Raw genomic sequence first — 19,427 nt, 5'->3', positions numbered from 1 at the left:
GCAGCAGAGCTGAAAGCAGACTGGTTTCATAAAACACCAGGAACGAGGACAAAACTTTACTTCTCATTACTTGCTCTATGGTAAGTAATACAACAAAATGTAATGCAAACTATGTATTAGAAGATACATTAATATTAATTAACAAGAAGACACATTAACTCAGAAGAAAATTATGAAAAAAATGTTGGTGGTCATGGAAACTTGCAGTAGTGCTTACGCATTGTTAGAAACTAGGCGTATATGATACAGCTTGGGAGGCAGGGTTGTTCTGTACAAGGCTCGGTGGAGCAGGAACGTAGATGACACACCTTTCACAAAAATAACCAGCAGTCAGCATGGTTGTTCTGCCACTCATAGCAGAAGTATAAAAACTGGCCTAAATGTCAGCAAGGCCATCTTGTAAGATGCTGCAGCTCGAGGCACAAGGCTGGCAGAGACACAAGGTGACTCCAGGGGTGATGAGTGGGATTGCTCATTGCTTGCAGCTGCACCTGAAGCGGGCAGCAACTTCGGCAGATAAGTGGGCAGCTGGTGCAGCCCCCCCTCCCCTAGGGCACCTCCTCTGCTGTTAGCTTGGAAGAGCAGTTCTGTGCCATGCAAGGGGAGCCTCGTCTCCACGGAGGTGGTGTTTGCTGAGCTGAAGCTCTTTTGACCTGCCTGTAAGTAACTGGGCTGACGTAGCTGTAGCTGGGGTGAGTGGCCTGGTTGCTTTACCCGACCTGCAGAGGTTCAGGGACACAGGGGCCGATGCATTCATCCCCTCTGGCTTCCTGTGTGTCTTGAGTTGGAGAGCCTCAGGTGTTTCCCCATCAGCCTCTGCTGAGCTGCAGCGTGCCGTGTGAGTGTGTCCGATGCCTCTTTCCATTGCTGCTGTTTGCCAAGAACTTTGACTTTTGTTTATTTGCACTGCTTGATGAGAGAGCACTTACTGGCTGTTTTCTGGGCAGAGCTCTTTGTAATTGTGACAATGAGGCTTTGTGTGGATGTAGCACAGTGCGAAAGGTGCCTGGTTTGGAGCTATGTTGCTGTGCTCCTGGCTGTGCTCTTTGCCTTGCTGTGTTGCAGAGTGGCTGTTCAGCAGTGCTCGGTCAGGCTTCCTGCCTCATGTGAGCAGGAGGGAGTACTCTGCATCTCCTCTACATCTTATATTTATGTCCTGATTTTTGGCTAGGATAGTCAATTTTCCTCCTAGTAGCTGGTAGGGTGCTGTGTTTGGGATTTAGGATGAGAATAATGTTGATGTCCCACTGATGTTTTAATTGCTGCAGAGCAGTGCTTACACGAAGCCAAGGACTTTTCGGCTTCTTGCTCTGTCCTGCCAGTGGGCAGGCTGGGGGTGCTGCAGGAGCTGGGGGGACAGGCCCAGGACAGCTGACCCAAAGTGGCCAAAGGGGTATTCCATACCATCTGGCGTCATGCTGAGCAATTAATATGGAGGGGCTGGCTGGGGTGCTGCCCAGGGATGGGATGGGCATTGGTCAGTGGGTGGTGAGCAACTGCATTGTCCATCACTTGCTTTGTGCGTGTTATTATTAATTTTCTGTCCTAATAATCTGTCTTTATCTCAACCCATAAACTTTTTACTTTTTTTCTGATTCTCTCCACAATCCTGAGGGGAGGGAGGGGCGGCGAGCAAATGTCTGTGTGGTGCTGAGCTGCCGGCTGGGTTAAAAAACAACAGTTTGCTTGTGTAGGCCTTTAACCAATTAACCAAAGGCATGTCATACCTGCAGCTGCAGTGATTGCACTGGGGAATTCAGGATCAATGAATTATAGTTTGGGCTTTTGTAGTTTGGGCTTTTAAAATTAAAAACTCAAGAGAGGTCTATGGACAGAAATAATGGCATTGCCACAAATGACGCAAGCTTAAAGTGCTAGTGGTGGGTTCAGGTGCTTGGGTTTTGTCTGTGAGCCCTTGCCATAGCCATGTCTTCCCCTCTAGCGGGGTTTCTGGGGCAGTGCCTGCTGCCTGAGGCACAAAGCCCGAGGGCTTTCTCCTCTTGGCCCTGCTGCTCTTTCCCCTTGTGGTCTGCTGCCCTGATGTTGTGATGGTTGCATCGCGGCTCTTACAACAGGTAGAGGTGAAAACTGTGCTGCTGGTGATAGCAACCTCTTACATGGTTGACTACTTATTTTACTATCTAGATTCAGTTCAATGCTATTGATTAATTTTGTTCATACCACCTAATTCTAAAATAAGTTCCTGGAGGAAGGAAAAGTAGATATCTTGATAAGGCTTTACTCCAAGAAAGAAAAAGTATTTTGATTTAGATACTGCCAAATAGCAAGTTATCTTTTGTTTACTGTATATGTCACATTGACATTTATCTAAAACCTTCTCTTGTTTTTAATTTCTTTAGAGCTAATCATTTAAAAGTTAGTACGCTTGGTGGTTGTTGAAGATAGCAGTGATAAACCTCTTTGCTTTAAATGTTAATAAATTATGTAAATCTAATACATCAAGTCAACTGCTCCAGTGGTTGTCGCTGAATCCTTCGATTTTGAAAAAGGAAATTCAAATCCAGCAAAGCGGATCAAGAGGGCGTTCATGAAGTGCACCAAGGAGCAGCCTAGGATGATCCAGAAGGAATCTGCAAACTGTTCACTGTGAGTCTTAAATGTAAAACTTCCCTCTTTAAAATTAGCAATTTTTTCTGAAAGGTGGTGGATCTTCACCTCTGAGGAGAAGAGAATCAGGATGAGACAACCGCAGGAACCTGAAAGAGCATGAGAGATGCTCGCCACATCAGAAACCCTGGCAGCAAGGCTATATTACATCCATCACAACGAAATGCAGTATTGATGGTGTTATTATGGCCATCATGACTTAATTTTTACTGGGAGCTTATTTCTAGACCCCAACCCCAGGCTGTGTGTCACAAGCAGACCTCCCCACCTGTCTCCCTGTGCCGGGGGCTCACTGCCCACTGGCTGTGCTGGGGTCCCCATGTTCCTGACAGGGGACAGGGCAGCCTGCCCCATCTCTCTGCTACCTGCTGGCCTGTCCCGCCACCCACTGCTGTGGGGAACTTCAGCATTTGTCTCCTGACTCCAATTTGGAGGAAAGCCAGGTGTTAATACAGCAAAATTATCCACCTCTCTCCTAGATTTAGTTTGTCACTTTGGAGTCAATGCAGCCGTAGTCCTTACTAGTCTCCAGTGCTGATAAATCAGCCAAAAAAAATAATCCCAAATTCAGGTAATGTGGAATGGTACTTACATGCAATGAAGGTCCAGAGGTACAACCCTACAGGGCCATGCAGGGTTTCATAGGGGCTGCCAAAAGCATTGTACATGAAGAAGCCTGTTCCCAGCAGAGCAAAGACAATCAGCACCGTGCAGAAGAGAATGACACTCACATGGATACTTGCAGGGATAATTTTGAGCAGATCTGGAAAAACTAAAAATTATAAGCAATAATAAATACATAATAAAAATATAAACAATTTGCTGCTAATTTGTGCAAATTACTTAAACTGTGCTTTTCCAAATGCAGCAGATCTAGTCTCAAGTCTCTCAGAGGCTTGGCCAAAGATTTGTCTTTCAGGGAGGTGGACAGCAAATCCAGAAGTAAACTCCCTGCATTTATGCTCATGCAGTCTTACTGAGGGGTAAATTATATTTCCTTAGCTCATTCACTGACTGGAATGTCATTTGTATTTATTGCTTTGCCCAGACCCTTATTAGCATCCAAACTTAGTTACGATTGATGCGAGTGTCACTTGTGTGTCTGATCTTGTCTGGAGTGATCAGCAATTCATACAAAACATGTCTCTCGGACTGGATTGTTCTGGCCAGTGCAGTTTGTTTTCCAGAACACACACGCAGACAGAATGAGATGACATTGCTTACTGCGACGCAGGACAAGAAGCACCTTGCTGAGCGCTGTCACTCTCACAGGTGCGCTCTGAGCTGTGCCCGGAGCACCAGTGGGCCCCGTCCTGCAGGGGGGCCAGGGCGAGGCCAGGCTCTGCTGGTGTCCTGCTGGTGTCCTGCTGGTGTCCTGCTGGTGCAAGCCTGGTGTGGGGCGTGGGAGTGACAAAGCCCCAAGGAATGCCGTGGTCCTAACCCTGCAGGCATGCGAGGTGATTGTTGGGCGGGTGTGTGGCAGGTTCTGCTGTGCCTTGGGTATTCACTGGGTCTGGAATGCCACGTGCTATCCGTCTGTCTGAAGCGTAGAAATGTGAGGCTTTGGCTGCTTTGTCTGCTAGGAAAGCAAAGAACTGCTCCCAGCCGTAATGTTGGTTTCTATTACATCTGAAAGCAGTGATTCCACCTCTTTGACTCGTGCAAAATATTCACTGCTGTTTTGTTAAGCTTATACACGAAGAATTTTGGCTAAATGCTTTTTTTAACTGAAAATCTTAAGCTATAAATATGTTAATTTAAAGGTCCACATTTAACAATGAAAAAGAAAACATTAGTAAACCTGTGGTACTGACATACAGGTGGACTGCAGTGTGATCTGTTTCTGGGTGACATTAAAAGCTGCAAGAATGAATGATATTTGGGGGAAGGTAATGTGTGTGGATGTTTACAGTATGGAAATAATGGAAACTCCCTGTGAAAATCCATTAACAATGCCAAAGATTTGATTTGAAGACACCTAAAAGGATAGGTTTCCTATCACTTGATGTTTTTCTGTTTTTATTTTTTTATTAAAGGGTATATTCCTGTACTTACCTTAATCTCTTAAAGTAGTATCTTATTTCACTGTTTTAAAATAGAAGTTGTTCATAAAGGTTATGTCATAGGAGTACGTGCCACAAACTCCGAATGAAACTTTGAAAGATGCAGTGTTTTGTGTGATCAAAGTTTTTTCCCGTGTATTTCCACAGGTGAAAGATTTGAGGGATGTTTTTTTCTGGAAGCATATGGCCAAAAAGATGATGAATTAATGAGAAGTGGAGAAGTCCTACAATAAGACAGTAGGATACCAAGATAAAACAAGGTGTCAAATATTGAAGTGTGTGGCTATGAAACCCAGTGTTGCTCAGGTCTGTGCTGGTTCTCCTGCTGGCTGGCAAGATGCTGCTGCTTTTGCATCAGAGCTTTGCTCTGCAGGGTCAAGAGGAAAAACATTGTTGGTTATGTGTGAGCAGTGCCTGTTAGGCAGTCCCTGCAACGGGCTTGCTCTGTGCTATATAATTGTTTCCAAAGCCTGTGTTAGCACTGGTTGCATTTGCTGCTATGTCGCTTGCCCCAGCAGCCCACCCTCGGGAGCCCATGCAGCACAAGGAGACCCTCACAGGGGGAAACAGCAGCCATGCTGTGTGTGATTTGGCATTTACAGTTAATTACTGCTGCCTGATCTACCAGAGGCTGTGCTGAGGTTCAGCCGTGTAATGGCCTGTGTGACCATCATAGGCCAAATGTTAGGAATCATTTCAAATATTTTTTTCATGCAGTTTTTTAGCTATTATTTCAGAGCGTGATCCTGCTTGGCTGGGGCATGGGACAGTTGATCAGCCTTGGTATAAGAGTAATCTGTAATCATTCATGTTTGTTTAGCGACAATGGATATTTCAGAAGTAATCATCAAACACACTTAGCTGCTGCTGATCCACAGGGGCATGATTAAAGCAGGGTAATAACACCTTGGAGCTGCCTCACTGCAGCTGCAATGTGCTGGGAGGAATAAGCCTCATGTAAATTAACCTACCTTGCAAAATGTTTACCAGCAAACATTTTGTAGCCTGCAATGCAGTAAATACAGAGAAGCAGGTAATGTGGTGTCAAGCCAATTTATTGCCTGACTGAACAAAAGGGAAATTAATGGCACAAATGTTTGTGCATTGCTCCCGAAGCTGTGTTGACTGCCACTTTGTGCTGCCAATATCTGCTGAGAGCAGAGAGGGGCACTGCGGGGCCTGCGGTGCATGCACAGCCCTGTGGGCACGCTGCAGTGCGGTGCTCGCCCTCGGCTGCCCCGTTACTGACTGGGCAGGTTTGCCTGGTGTGCAGGGAGAATCTCCATGCGTGGAAGGCAGCTGCTGCTGACGGCCATGTATTGTCCAGTTGTTGCTGATGGCTAAATTGCTTATATCATCCTAGTAAAACAAAGCAGGTTTTGGAAACTAGACCTTGTGTCTGCTGGACTGCAAAATACTCCAAAAAGTTACAAATGCTATGTATTTACAAGTGTAAGGAACAGCTGTACTGCTAGTATGCTATAAAGTACAATTTTACTCTTGTACTATTCAAAATAGCCAGCAAAAGGCTGAGGAGTCCTTGCTTGTGCAGAATTTGTGCAAGGAATAGCAAGGGATAGCATTATTTCATGCAACACTACCTAATCCTTTGGGAGAACATGAAGAACTTACATAATAGTACAGATTTTTGTTTATTTTAAGCAAGTATGCTACTGCATTGTGCTGAATCTTTCCCTTGGCACCTGCATTTATAGTTTTTGTCATTAAAATTTTATAAGCGACATATTGGGAAAAATTAATTCCAGTAACAATGTTGTCTTGAAAGAAAAACATTCCTTCACTGTAATGAATGAAATAGTGTTTTAGTATGCATGCCAGTGACCTTTAGAAAATGAACTGCTGACCTAGAAACAGATGAGAGTCAGCAAGAGTAAATGAGGCAGAAGGCTTTCCCCAGCCTAACAGGGCTTGCTGGCAGAGCGAATTCATTTTACAATTAAGAGATACAGTGGTCAGAGGGGAGCGTTTAATGGGAACAAACATAGAACTAAATCATTTAGCCTATTTTCCATGTCTTTTCTTCTTAGACATGCTGAAGTGCACTTCAGTGCATTAAACGACAGACGTGTATATTGTACGTGGTGGTTCTGCTTTCTGGGACGCTCCCAGGGAGTTCTGGCTCAGGCTGAATGGGTTTCCTATAGCCTCAGGGAGTGTGAACCGGCCTCTGTGTCTGGTCTCTAAGGTGAATGCTTTTGGTAGACGCATACTTCGCTAAGCCACCCAACCATTGTTTTCTAAATATTAATTCTATTAAAATAACTGTTGCATTTGCTTTTTAATCTGAAAGATCTGAGAACAATTTGTGAAGAGGACATCAATGCTTGCTGTCAGTTGTCGGTGAAAGCAGGGAGGTGAAGCCGGGACCTGCTGCTGGGCTCGCGGACGGAGCTGTTCAGGCTGTGACTGGGCAACGGTTCGGGTGCACGCGCTGCCGGAGATGGCCTTGCAGCATTACCTCTTCAGCATGTGCTACATAAAGGATTCCAGGGCAGATAAACAACCTACAACGTGCTCGTAACATTGCGTGGGGCTTACTGAAGTATTTCACTACTAATGCTTGACTTGCATGAAAGGAAATTAAAAGGTAAAAGAGTGCCCTTGCGCAGGCTGGGCAGGCTGCTTTGGGTCTGCCGAGGCTCTTAGGCTCCGCTCAGACCTGCTCTCGCTGCTGCCCTGGGTGATGATCTGCTGTCGGTGGTGGGCTGGGCCACCGGGCACCTGGAAGGCAGCCTGCTCTCTCTAGGGGGGGATGCTGCCCTACCACAGGTGTACCACAGCTTCTCTTCTGGCCTGGGGGGTCTCAGGCATGAGATTAAATCCAGCATTAGGTTCAGATTCTGAGAACAGGCATTAAAGCACCTGCTTCAAACCTCATTTCTCCATGTAAAAAAAAAAAAAGACATTTACTGATGTTGAGTGAATTACTCTTCCATTTTTTCTTTATGGAATTCCTGAAAGCTTTGAATGCCTGTCTGTTTTCAGAGAAACTATTGGTAGAATCACCCTAGCAGTACATTAACATGTTTTAGCCATAACGCGATGAACTTAAGAAAGCAGAAGTGTACGGACAGGAGCTTGAGCAAGGCAAGGAAATGTTTTCAAGGTCCGGGAGTCTCAGCAGCGGATAAGGAGCAGAAGCCAGCTGCCTGCCCCTGGCTCGGGGTGGCTTTCCCCGCAGGATGGGATGCCCGGGTGGCCACTCAGCAGCACCAGGGCAGGGCCCCTGTCTGAGGCAGGCGAGAGCCCCATGGTCCTGTCAGCGCTGGCCAGGGGCCCCAGCAGGTCTCGGCCACAGGGCTGGCAACTGCTCACGGGAAGGGACAGCTCGACCCACGGTAGGAAACGAGTTCCTTGGGGCTCCGTGGACTGCTCTGAAAACTTTCTGCAGCCTATACCTGCAGGGCAGCGCAGCTTTCTTCACAGCCACAGCATGCAGCGGTACCGAGAGCTTCCAGCTAGCTAAATAGATTAGTAATGGAATTTAATTAGAGAAGGTAAGTCTTCATATTGTATTAAACGAGTCTAGTCTACTGCTTTGAAAAAAATATTATGTAGTAGACCATTTATGATGCCTAATCTGGTAACCTTACTTTGCCTTAGATGACTCATGTAAGCAATTTGCCAGTGCTGCTTTAGCAGATTGCTTCCAAATTTTGTTTTGTAATAATTTCAGGTGGCATACAGTATGTATAAGAAATGACTGTTTATCATCTGTTTAGTGTTGCTACATGCAAAATGTCTTTGCTTGATCACTTCATTGATCTTCTTATCCTTGAAGATGAACAGGTTATGAATATTACATGTAAAGCAAAACCACTGCTAACAGTCTTCCATAAGATATTGAATGTTGGTTACTAAGTTAAATTTACAGATCAATTGTCTGAATGTCAGCTAGTATCAACCAGATATTTTTCCAATTAATACAGCAAATTACTAATTTCTGTCTGCTTTGTTTCTCAGCAGCAGCAAAATGCTTCCACACCCCTATTTCTTTCATGAGACTCCTGCTAGTTTATTTTTCTTTCATGACAGAGTAGAGGATGTAATGTTGACACGTGCAGGAAGATGATAGAGATTAATTGACAAACAATATATGCAATTACTTTTAAAAAATATATCTTTTGAAATGTAGATATCTGTGTAATTAAAACACAAACTGCTGAAAACATTAGTCTGGCTTTGCTAGTATCAGAAAAGAGTAATTTAAACCCGAAGATTGAAATGCTGTAAGGGTAGCATTAGGCTTTAGAAAATTTCATGCCTGTTAAGGTCTGCGTACAAACAAGGGGGTACCAGGGCAGTTATCTCCTGGTTCCCTTAGCAGTGAGCAGCACAGTGCTAAATAATTCAAGCGCCTTTCTTACTCACATGAAAACTGAAAAGGTCTCCCCCCGAGCCCGCACTGTCTCACTCGCTCGCCATAGAAAAGCCCGTACTGGATTTCCCCGATAAACTTCTCCAGCTCCTGCCCGGTGGCGTTGACGAGCAGGGCTCCGGTCTGGCAGAGGATCGTTCCTCTAATCCACAGCTGAGTGCCGATGGCTGCTGCAGTCCCCAGGGCACAGGCGAAGCTGAACACCCCAGCTAGGCAAAAGATGATTCTCTTCTGCTGGGCTGGCATGGTGGCACGCGAAGTCCTTGGGGCGATGCAGCCTCAGCCAGGCAGCGAGGAGCTCTCCATCGCCCTGGCGGGCAGGCGCTGGGTGCCCAGCCCAGCCACGCTCCTGCCGGCAGCCCCCTCCTCAGAGCCCCCTCCTCAGGGGCTTCGGCAGTGAGGCACCGCAGGGCGCGCTGCCCTGCCAGGTGCTGGGGACGTCTGTGTTTTCCTTATCCCCTTCTGTCTACTGTATAACTCCAGTTTGCACGCTCCAGCCTGGAAAAAAGCAGTTTGCAGAGTGTTTCAGTGCATCCTGTGTCACTTGATAATGGTTTAAGATGACAGAAGGAACCTCTGTAATTCGAGGAGTGCTCTGTTCCTCCCTTGTCTGCCTGGCTGACCCAAGGATTTCAGGACCGGGCTTGGCTGCTTGTCTGGTTATCCCCCATCCAAAAGTAAAGTTTTTAGAGGGCTTTATTTTTCCAGGAATTCTTCTAGAGCCAGCAGTGTTGAGCAGCTCTCTCTCCCATTATGGGCGCTCCTAACGCAGCGGGGAGGCAGTGTGTGGTGCCCGGGCTGGGCCGGGCAGCCCCCCCTGCGACACCCGCCTGTTTCTGGGTGTTTGCTCTGCCCTGGCACGGTGCTGTCTGCTGGATCTGCTCCCGCCCTGGCTGCTGCATGCAGCAGGATGCTTCGGCAAACTCTTCCACCTGGTTTTCCAGGCCACGCAGGTGGGGTGCCCATGGCTGGGTCCCTGCTGCTGCTGCTCCTGGGGCTGCCCTGGCATGCTGCCTCACCGGGGCATCACCTGGGGTCAGCCGTGTGGCCGGCAGCATCGATTTACTGGCTGCTGGCAGTTTCTAGGCAACACAAGGGTTTTTCTCTATTTTCCAAACCAATTCAGCTAAGTACTTTGTTATCTGGATGCATGTCTGTGGAGGGAATACTCTTCAGATGTTTTAAGAGTATCATATCAATTAAGCTTAAAGGTGACTAAGTCTGCTTTAACTACATATGTTTTTAGACAAGCTTAGAATTAAAATGAAGCAAGGCTGGGTACAGACGTGGCTTTTTCTAAGCTAAAGCTTAAATAAAACTGCCTCATGCATGATCATGACATGTAACCAAAAGATGGCACTGTCACTGGAATCTGGCCCCTCTGAGCTTGCACAGTGCATGATGTTGAGCAGTAGGTTTGGAAATACGCTTATTTTTAAAGATGATTTTGAGCACCTACACAGAATGCACTTATTCCCTGAAGAAGTGTAGCATTTCAGCATAACCATCACCACATGGTAGCAGTGAAAGCAAGACTTGAACGTATGCATGTACATGCAACAGCCTTCTTCCCACCTTCTTCCCTTCCTAGGGCTTTGCCCTCGGCAGTGGCGGGTGGCGTGAGGGCAGCAGGGGCGTGGGCTGGAGAGAACTTTGTGCACAGACAAGCTGGAAACTGAACTTGAGAGTGGTCCTGGAGTTTGCTTTGGAGCAACTTGTCACAGGAACTTTCATTATCAGTTACGGATTCTTACAGACTTGTTCAAAAACCCTTTGATACGTATCTTGGTAGACAGTACAAATCACTTTCCACATCTAGCTGCTGAATTCCGGATTGAACACTAAGGAGATATTTACAGGATCTGTTTCTTCGTATTTGCACAGTAAAACAATGTTGCTTTCTCCATGGCTAAAATGATATTCCCTGGTACCTGGGATGCTTTGTTTATCAAACAAATACAGGAAAGGAAATTCACATGCTTTCATGTTAGACTGGCAGAAAAGGAAGGTCTCTTTCAATAAATGTTTTGACAGGTTTTTGTAACATCTTCCCTCTTCTAGAACACACAAAGGAAATAATTGGTTATTTTATCCCTCAGGTATTTAACTGAAAAAAGTGAAGCTGAGGTATCTGATGATCACAGAAAATATTTTATTGCAAATGCTGCATGCTCCACCACAGTGAATACTACATTGAATATATGACAAAACCAAAGAAGATGCAACAAGTGAAAGATAAAAAGGGGAAACAAAAATATTTGGTTTTGTTTTTTGTTGCTTTTTCCTCAGAGGCACTAGGCACTAGATTCCAGGCTTTCTGTTAATGTCACACTGGAACAAGAATTAAGGGAGTCACTGTTCGAGGCCAAGGTTAAAAAACAAACAGAAGTAACCAAGGAATATTGTAAAAGCGCTGCTGTGGCTGGTTGGCACAGGGGCAAGGGATGATAACTAGCAGCTGGCCTGACTGCCTGGATGCTCCTCCCTGAGGCAACGCATCTCGCAGCACCACGAACTGTTCTGCAGGCTGTGCGGCGGCCTCAGGTCCCCCCCGATGGTCCCCTCCCTTGCACTGGAAAAGGGCTGCCTTCTTAAGCTTACTTGTCCCGTTCAAGTCCTGCCTGGCTTGCATCCCGTTTGTGTGAGATGACACCAATTCCGTTACCGTTTTCTCACTGTTTTCAGTGTTGGAAATGACCACCCTCCTTGCCAGGATGGCAGGAGCCTTCGGGACTTAGCGCCGTGTGCCTCTGCTGCTGGTGGCAGCTGGAAGGAGACCGCGGTGCTGAGCCATGACCCGAGGGCCATCCCGTGCTACAGCCCGAGCGTGGACAGGGTGACTGCGGGCGGAGGGCACGGTGCCCCCGCTGCCACCTGGTACCTCCGGGAGCGGGACCGGGATCCCGGGAGGCACCAGGCAGGGGAGCGGGAGGGAGCGGGGCCTGCGGCCCTGGGCCTCGCTCCGTCGGGCGCGGGCCAGGAGCGGCAGGAGAGGGGGCGGCAGCTGGGGGCTCTGCACCCTCCTCAGGCGCCAGCTGGTGTCCGGGGGCCCTCCAGCTCCTCCTGCAGAGGCCGGAGACCCCTCGCCCCCTTGGAGTCACTGCAGGGATGCTGCGGAGGGGCTGCGCAGCGCCTGGCCTGGCTTTTGAGGGCTGCCCCGGGGCGGCAGGGGTGGCCGGAGCCCGCCGTCTGCGTGGAGCCCTGCTCGGAGCCGGGAGGCGGCCACATCTGCCTCGTCTGGGCGACGACTTCTCGTCCTTGGCCGATTACCCGTGCGCTACAAGTAACGATGCTACCAAGGGGAAGCCGGCTCCGTGCACGAGCGCGGGGCTGCGGCCGGCGCTTGGCACCCCGCTGCGGCGGGCAGCGCCGGGGGGCCGGGGGCGGCACCGCGCCGCCCTGCGCCGCTACCGGCCGCCGCGGGAGGCAGCGGGCGAGGCGCGCCGGGCCGAGCCGCCCCCGCCCCGTGCCCGTGCCCGTGCCCGGCCGTGGCGGCGGCGCGCAGCCCGCCCCCGGCGCGGCGGGGGCTGAGGCGGGGGGCGAGCCGCCGAGTGCTGCTCCCTGGCGCTCGGAGCCCGCTCCAGCGCCCGCCCGCCCGCCGCGGCGGCGAACATGAGCGATCATGGCCGCCTTCGGGCTCCTCAGCTATGAGCAGAGACCGCTCAAGCGGCCGCGCCTGGGGCCGCCCGACGTCTACCCGCAGGACCCGCGCCAGAAGGAGGTGAGCCCGGCCGTGCCGTGCCCGGCCCCCCAGCCCCCGGCGGGCCGCCGCCCTCGCCTCCCGGCCCGGCGCCTCCCCCGAAACTTTTGAGCGGCGCCGGGCGGCCGCGGAGCCGCCCGCTGACTTGCATTTTCTGCGGCGAGGCGGGGGCGGGCCGGGGCCGGGATGCCTGCGGCGGCGGCCCGCGGGCGGGCAGGGCAGGGCACGGGCTGGGCAGGGCACGGGCAGGGCAGGGCCGGGCCGGGCCGGCCGCGGCGGGGCGGTGCTGGCGGCACCCGCTGACCCGCACCCGCTGACCCGCACCCGCCCTGCGGGGCGGCGGCGCGGCCCGGCCGGCTCCCGGCTCGCCCCCTGAGGCCGGCCGGGCGGTGCGGGGCAGCGGCTGCGGGCGGTGCGGGCACGGGCGGTCCTGAGGGGCCGGGCCGCGTCGGGGGCCGTCCCGCCGGGGGCACCGCCCGGCCCGGGGCGAGGGGTCCGGCCGCCCTGAGGAGAGCCCCCCCGGGGGGCGCCGCCGGCTGCCGAGCCGCCCTCCCTGCGGCGGAGGGGAGGGGAGGGCCGGGCCGCAGGGCTTCGGAGGTCGGGAACGTCCCCGCAATCGGAGGGCCGAGGCTTGGGCAGCCACGGCCCGGCGCGAGAGCAGCGCCCCGCCACGGCTCCCGGCGGGGACCAGGGCCGGGAGCGGGGCGGCGGCGAGGCCGTGGGGTGGCCGCAGCCAGGCCGCCCGCTCCGCGCTCCGCAGGCGCCGGGAGGAAGGCTCCAGAAAGCCCGTGGGGGTCCCTGGGGTGCGCCCTCGTGCCTCGCACGCGGGGCTGCGGTGCCTCGTGCCTCGCACGCGGCCTCCCGGGGGGCTTCGGGCGGCCCGCGCTCCTGCTGTGCCTGTCCTGGCCGACTTCCGTCCCGCCGGGTGCGGTGCGCGCCGAAGACACCAGCAGGCCGGGCTCGGGGGTCACCTCCAGCTCCAGGGCGAAAGGCAGCAGGGCGCAGCGCAGTGTGCTTTGTGCTTGGCTGTCTGAGTGTTGAGACTTCCAGAAGGTAGGCCGATTGAGGCTAATTGTTAGCTGTTTATGAGAATTATCGTCTAGTTTGCGTTGGCCAGCCGGTGCTCATCAGAGGGCGACTTGGTCAGTGCCATAGAGAGGGGCTTGGAGTAACGTGCAATGAGATGTGTGTCTTTTAGTCCATTGCTAATCTTTCGAGCCATCTCTGATTTTTTTTTTTGACCTCAAGCATCTTTCTGCCTTTTTCACCCTTATGCCGCTGTTCTTGTTGTACTATAATAAAGTTGACAGTTACAGCACTTAGAAATACTTGTGTAGCGTGTATTTTTCATGCCTGATCTTGACCAGGCTTGCAGAACTGCTTCTGAACTGAGCTACGGCAGTGCATGGAGATTGGTTTTCAGCTCTGGACTGTTTCGTGTTTTTAGTCAGGTGGCAGATCGGTTCTTGTAGACACGTTTATAATCATGGTCACTTACAATACGAATGGAAGTGGCAAGTGCCCAGGTGGTTAATATTTAAAATGGGTTGCATGGGTGTGTCAGTGAGGATAAAATAACTGCAACAGGCTTATTGTTTTTTTCCTGTAACATAATTGATTGAAAGATGGTTTTGGGAAAGAGTCTTTATTTCACATGTACGTGTGGAATTAGTATGTATTGCATCGAGCATTTACAGAATATATGTTGTTTCTGGCTTTTTTTTTTGGCGAAGTCTGCCTATCATTTGAAAAAGGAGACAAACCCATAGCTGCCAGTCCTAGCAGAGGTAGGAACGGGCTGTCTGGTGATGCTGGTGTGGCAGACTGCTGCCCTGTGCCTCTCCAGATCCCTGCTCTGCTAGGAGCCAGCACCTCCAGCGACCTGGTGAGCTCCTTCTGCAAGAGTAGGCCAGCTCCAGAGCCTGTCCAGGTGAGCTGCAGGTGGAAATCTGGGTCCTTTGCTAGGTCCCCTCATGAAAAGCTTGGAGGTAACACGTTGCCGCTGAGTACTGGCATGTGCCACGTGTTTGAAATGTTCTCTGCAAAAACAAGGGGGTAGCCGAAGAGAAATCTTTGAATTGCATAGCACGTCACTTGTTCTTGGATGCAGGGTACCTGCTGGGGTTGCTTCTAACACCTGACACTGCTCTAAAAGAGACAGATCAGGAGGAGTTAGCTTTCCTTCTCTTTCTGTAATGTGTTTTCATTGAACGTTGGACAGTGCTTTGCGTGTAATTTCTCTGTATAATCAGTGATGCCTGCTCTTGATTTGGAGTAGGTTTGGAAATCATGACAGGAGCATTTGTAGGCAACTATTAGAATTTATTTATTTTTTTTCTAGCGCTTCCTATACTATAAATAGTTATTGACTCCCGAACTGGATAAAATATAATGGAAATCGTGTTTATTTAAAGACAAAGATATAAATACTGAATATACCATATCATCAGGGCCAGATCCTGATAATTTTACTCATGAGTAATCCTTTTAACTTCAATTTAATTTAGATTCAAAACATGAGAAAGCACAAACCACATCATTTTATGTTGAGAAATAGCCTTCAGGTAAGGAATTTCATGGCCTTCTCCACGCGTGGTGTACAGCGTTGCAGCCTCCCACAGCTCAGCTCACCAACACCTACCATCACGGACCGCCTTCTCACCTGGGCCGTGGTAAAACGGTTGAAATTTCTGGATATTTCAGTGGCCTCTCCAGTATTCCTTACGCTGGTTGGGAATGTATCTGTCTTTCTAGGCCCTTCAGTATTATAAGAGAAGGGTGTTCCTTTGAGCTCTCGCTATCCGTTCATAGCGTGGCCAGTATGTCATCCTCCTAGGCAGTGCAGAAACTTGCCCGTGCGCTCGGCTGCTCGGTACGGCTCGTCCTTGTTTGTGGTTCCTGAGCTGCGGGTGCCGAGGGGACAGTGCTCCTCTGAGCGCGGCGATGTTCTTCCTCATCCTAACGAATCCCAGGGTGCTTGCTAATCTGTAACTGGCACAGTATTTGTTGTACACCAGTCTCTTTTAGGGAGCTACTTTTTGATCTCACCGTTCAGAAGGCACGCACCGTTCAGTGGTGTAAGCCTACCCTGAGTGCAGGGTTTTTGGCACAGCGGTTACAGCACAGGGTAGAAGGCTGGACCTTCCTGCACAGGCTTTAGGCCTCCAAACCAACGCTGGTGTAGCTCCAAGCCGCTGAAAGTGGATGCCCTCTTGTAATAAGGAGACACAAAGCAAAAGCTGGAGCTTGTGAGAGGATCTGAAAGGAATGACTAAGTTAAGATCAGTTTTGTTCCTTTCATGAGTTCATGAACTTCTTTTAAGTTTCTCTTCTGAAGGAAAGTTTTGAGGTTAGGGAGAAAAAGAATGTATTTCAAATATTCCTCGTTTTGACTGTAAAATTGTGGTAGTGTAGCTCTGTACATTGTCTGCTCGGTTTAGATGTCAGAGTAAACTGGCCAGTTCCTAGTTTTTCAAAAATAGCTTTCCATTTTTCACCTACTGGCTGCAATAAACAAGCGTTATAAGTAATAAACAAGTAATAAGGAGGTAGGAAAACGTTTAAGTTGCCGGAGCTCATTTGTTAAAAGCAGATTAATCAGAATTACACAGTCCAGAACACGCAGCGATAATGCCTCGGTGCTTGATCGTTGTGGCAGCTTCGCTGGTGTAGGTGTGAGTGCCCTAAGCACGCCGGGCTGCTGCGTGCTGCGGGTCGCCTCCTCGAACAGGCTTTGCAGGGCTCGCTGCTGCGATGCGGGGAAGTAACGTGTGCGGGTTTAGTTTGGGGTCTGACTTCCTGTGGAGTTGCTGGTGCTCCGTGCCCGTGAACATTGGTCTGAACTTGTTAGGCTTTGTTTCTGTAAGGGTTGTGCGTGTTGGGTTCATAAATGCTCAGCAAAGGAAGTGCTGCAAATATATAGGTAGCTTTTAAGCATTCCACGGGAAACAATTAAAATGCTTTCCAAAGGAAATTAATACAATTTGGGCCTGGGTGTTCATTTGGCTATTTAAACTTCAAAACCATTTAAAGTCTTGATTGGGCTCGCTTGGGGCCCTGCTTGACGTTTGGAAAGAAAGCTCGACATCCATTTGCAGATGACACCAAGCTAAGTGCGTGTGTCGATCTGCTCGAGGGCAGGAAGGCTCTGCAGGAGGATCTGGATAGGCTGGAGCGATGGGCTGGGGTCAACTGCATGAAGTTCAACAAGGCCAAGTGCCGGGTCCTGCACCTGGGCTGCAACAACCCCAAGCAGAGCTACAGGCTGGGAGATGAGTGGCTGGAAAGCTGCCTGGCCGAGAAGGACCTGGGAGTATTGGTGGATAGTCGGCTGAATATGAGCCAGCAGTGTGCTCAGGTGGCCAAGAGGGCCAACGGCATCCTGGCCTGCATAAGAAGCAGTGTGGCCAGCAGGTCGAGGGAAGTGATTGTGCCCCTGTACTCGGCTCTGGTGAGGCCGCACCTCGAGTACTGTGTTCAGTTTTGGGCCCCTCGCTACAGGAAGGACATGGACGTGCTCGAGCGAGTCCAGAGAAGGGCGACCAAGCTTGTGAGGGGTCTGGAGAACAAGTCTTACGAGGAGCGGCTGAGGGAGCTGGGCTTGTTCAGCCTGGAGAAGAGGAGGCTCAGGGGCGACCTCATCGCTCTCTACAGTTACCTGAAAGGAGGCTGTAGAGAGGTGGGGGTTGGTCTATTCTCCCACGTGCCTGGTGACAGGACGAGGGGGAATGGGCGAAAGTTGCGACAGGGGAGGTTTAGGTTGGATGTTAGGAAGTACTTCTTTACCGAAAGGGTTATTAAGCATTGGAACGGGCTGCCCAGGGAGGTGGTGGAGTCACCATCCCTGGAGGTCTTTAAAAGACGTTTAGATGTAGAGCTTAGGGATATGGTTTAGTGGAGTACTTAGTGTTAGGTCGGAGGTTGGACTCGATGATCTTGAGGTCTCTTCCAACCTAGAGAAATCTGTGAATCTGTGAATCCCCGCAGGAGCGCGGCGGGTCCAGCGCAGATCGCTCAGCGACAGCAGCGTGCCGTGCTCCTCTGCTTGTCGTTAGGAAGGGGCTTGCGGATCGAGCCGAGTGAAAGCATGCCTAACCCTCCTGCGTTCAGCGCTGCACAGCTTAGCTGTGCTGGTGTCCCTGCTGCTTCGTCTAGGAAATGTTCCCCTGCTAGAACAGCTGTGCTCGTGGAAAACAACCCTGAGCCATTAGTGGGGCTGGCGTCAGACGTAATGAGAACTCCTGCGAACATTCGGCTGAACTTTTATTGTTGATTTGTTTGTATCTCTGCGTGTTGTGTTCATGGGTGGCATGTCTATTAATTTAATTTGTAGTTGGTGTTTGGTTATGCAACTGTCCTGTGTTCCATGTTTAAAATTTCTGAACTACGGCTGGAGGCAGGGAGAAATCTGAGCCAGACAAAACCAAAATACTGCTGTGTTTGTGTTGTCAGTCCATCCCCAGCTTGCTCGTACAGTAACGGTAGCTACAGCAGTGCCACATACAGTTCTCAGTTATTCTCAGTGTAGCTATATCTAGACAGATTTTTTTCAGAAGAGGAAGAATTTAAAGATAACAGAGCTGGGGTCATCTGTGGAAATGGCTCTAATAGTAACATATATCTCCATCTGTTTGCCATTTACCTTTTATTTATTTACTTATAATCCCTTTGATCACTTTCATCTCTGCCTTCATCTGTGTTTTCAAGGCTGTCTTGGGGATAGTGTGGGTGGAGGAGTGCTCCAGCACTTCTTGTTGATTTCATTTAAAATTTAGATGAGGCTTGCTAACTTCATAAACCCTAGAGAGCTAAGATTTCTTCTAAATACAGTGCTGTCTTCTGCGTTACTCACAAACTTTGAGAAAATACTAAAAAGCGAAATGCATTGCAAAGCACAAGAGAATAAACTCAGTGGAAGTTTCTGGGTCATTATTTTTGGGGACAAGGTGCCCAAAACCAGTAATCAAATCTTCTAATAAAGTTACTACATTCTTCTTCTTTTTCCTCCTCTTTTATTTTGTTTGTTTGCTCGGTTGCCTTTCAGTTGCTCTTTGTTTTCATGGGTCGTTTCATAGTCATCTCGGGGACGGTTTTTACATCTCGTCTGCTAGAGGTGGTCCGCGGACTGCAGGCTGGGCTTGATGAAAGTACGCTCGGTGGCAGGTGGCTGATTTGCCGAGGGAGTTTTCTGCCTTCTCTTCGGGAATAGACCAAGGACGAACCAAAGCAAGCTCTCCGGCCTGTGCAGCTCTGACCCGTGCTCGCTGAGGGCTCCCGCGAGGCCTCGCGGGGCGGGATGCGTGCGGGTGCTGTGCTCGGCCCGGTGCTGCTGGCTGCCCCGGCTCCAAGGCCCTCGTGCCGGCCACGTGTGCAGCCGCGACGGTGCCTCCGGATAAGCCAGAGATGATTCACTTCCAAGGAGGATGAGCCTTGTTTTCTGCTACCCTTTCTGTGGGCAGCACCCCTCCTTCAGCAGGACGGTTGCCATCCTTATCAAGTTATGGCCTTGAAGTCTGTAGTTAGGAGAACACTTAATGGGGACCGGAGAATAGGAGAGGCGCTGCATTTCCCTTCGCTGGAATCCTGCACGTACAAAGCATTTCAAGGGTTAGTCAAGTGTGATGGACTAGCGTACAGA

The 19,427-nt window shown here is 50.1% G+C and overlaps 2 protein-coding genes and 1 long non-coding RNA gene across 26 annotated transcripts in view; 2 read left to right on the top strand and 1 right to left on the bottom strand.

Moving 5' to 3' along the window:
* Nucleotides 1-562: 562 nt before the first annotated feature.
* On the top strand, nucleotides 563-7,868 carry LOC106047680 (uncharacterized). 3 transcript variants are annotated; one of them, XR_001213892.3, is made up of 5 exons: nucleotides 563-659; nucleotides 2,465-2,607; nucleotides 4,839-4,951; nucleotides 6,740-6,897; nucleotides 7,003-7,868. It is a non-coding gene; the product is annotated as an uncharacterized lncRNA (long non-coding RNA). The 3 variants fall into 3 exon arrangements; XR_001213894.3 differs by having other exon boundaries at nucleotides 4,839-4,997; XR_001213895.3 differs by having other exon boundaries at nucleotides 572-659; nucleotides 2,478-2,607.
* Nucleotides 1,633-12,501, bottom strand: CLRN1 (clarin 1). Its single transcript, XM_013199268.3, has 3 exons — nucleotides 9,084-12,501; nucleotides 3,221-3,400; nucleotides 1,633-2,717 (listed from the first exon to the last, which is right to left on the bottom strand). Exons 1-3 carry the CDS (start codon nucleotides 9,334-9,336, stop codon nucleotides 2,452-2,454), a joined length of 699 nt encoding a protein of 232 aa, XP_013054722.1. The 5' UTR covers nucleotides 9,337-12,501; the 3' UTR covers nucleotides 1,633-2,451.
* A 47-nt stretch (nucleotides 12,502-12,548) lies between these two features.
* Nucleotides 12,549-19,427, top strand: part of MED12L (mediator complex subunit 12L) — a 145,626-nt gene continuing 138,747 nt past the window's right edge. For 8 of the 22 annotated variants that reach the window (XM_067002309.1, XM_067002311.1, XM_067002324.1 and 5 more), the window contains exon 1: nucleotides 12,550-12,811. In XM_067002309.1, the coding sequence (XP_066858410.1) occupies nucleotides 12,713-12,811 (99 nt within the window). In that variant the 5' untranslated portion in view covers nucleotides 12,550-12,712. Of the gene's footprint in view, nucleotides 12,812-13,251; nucleotides 14,721-17,582; nucleotides 19,397-19,427 lie in introns of those variants that run through there. The other 14 variants (XM_067002313.1, XM_067002319.1, XM_067002329.1 and 11 more) reach the window with 6 other exon arrangements.

The sequence above is a fragment of the Anser cygnoides genome, chromosome 9 (genome assembly GCF_040182565.1).
Source record: "Anser cygnoides isolate HZ-2024a breed goose chromosome 9, Taihu_goose_T2T_genome, whole genome shotgun sequence".
Taxonomy (NCBI): Eukaryota; Metazoa; Chordata; class Aves; order Anseriformes; family Anatidae; genus Anser; species Anser cygnoides.
This window is presented reverse-complemented; position numbering and strand designations above follow the sequence as displayed.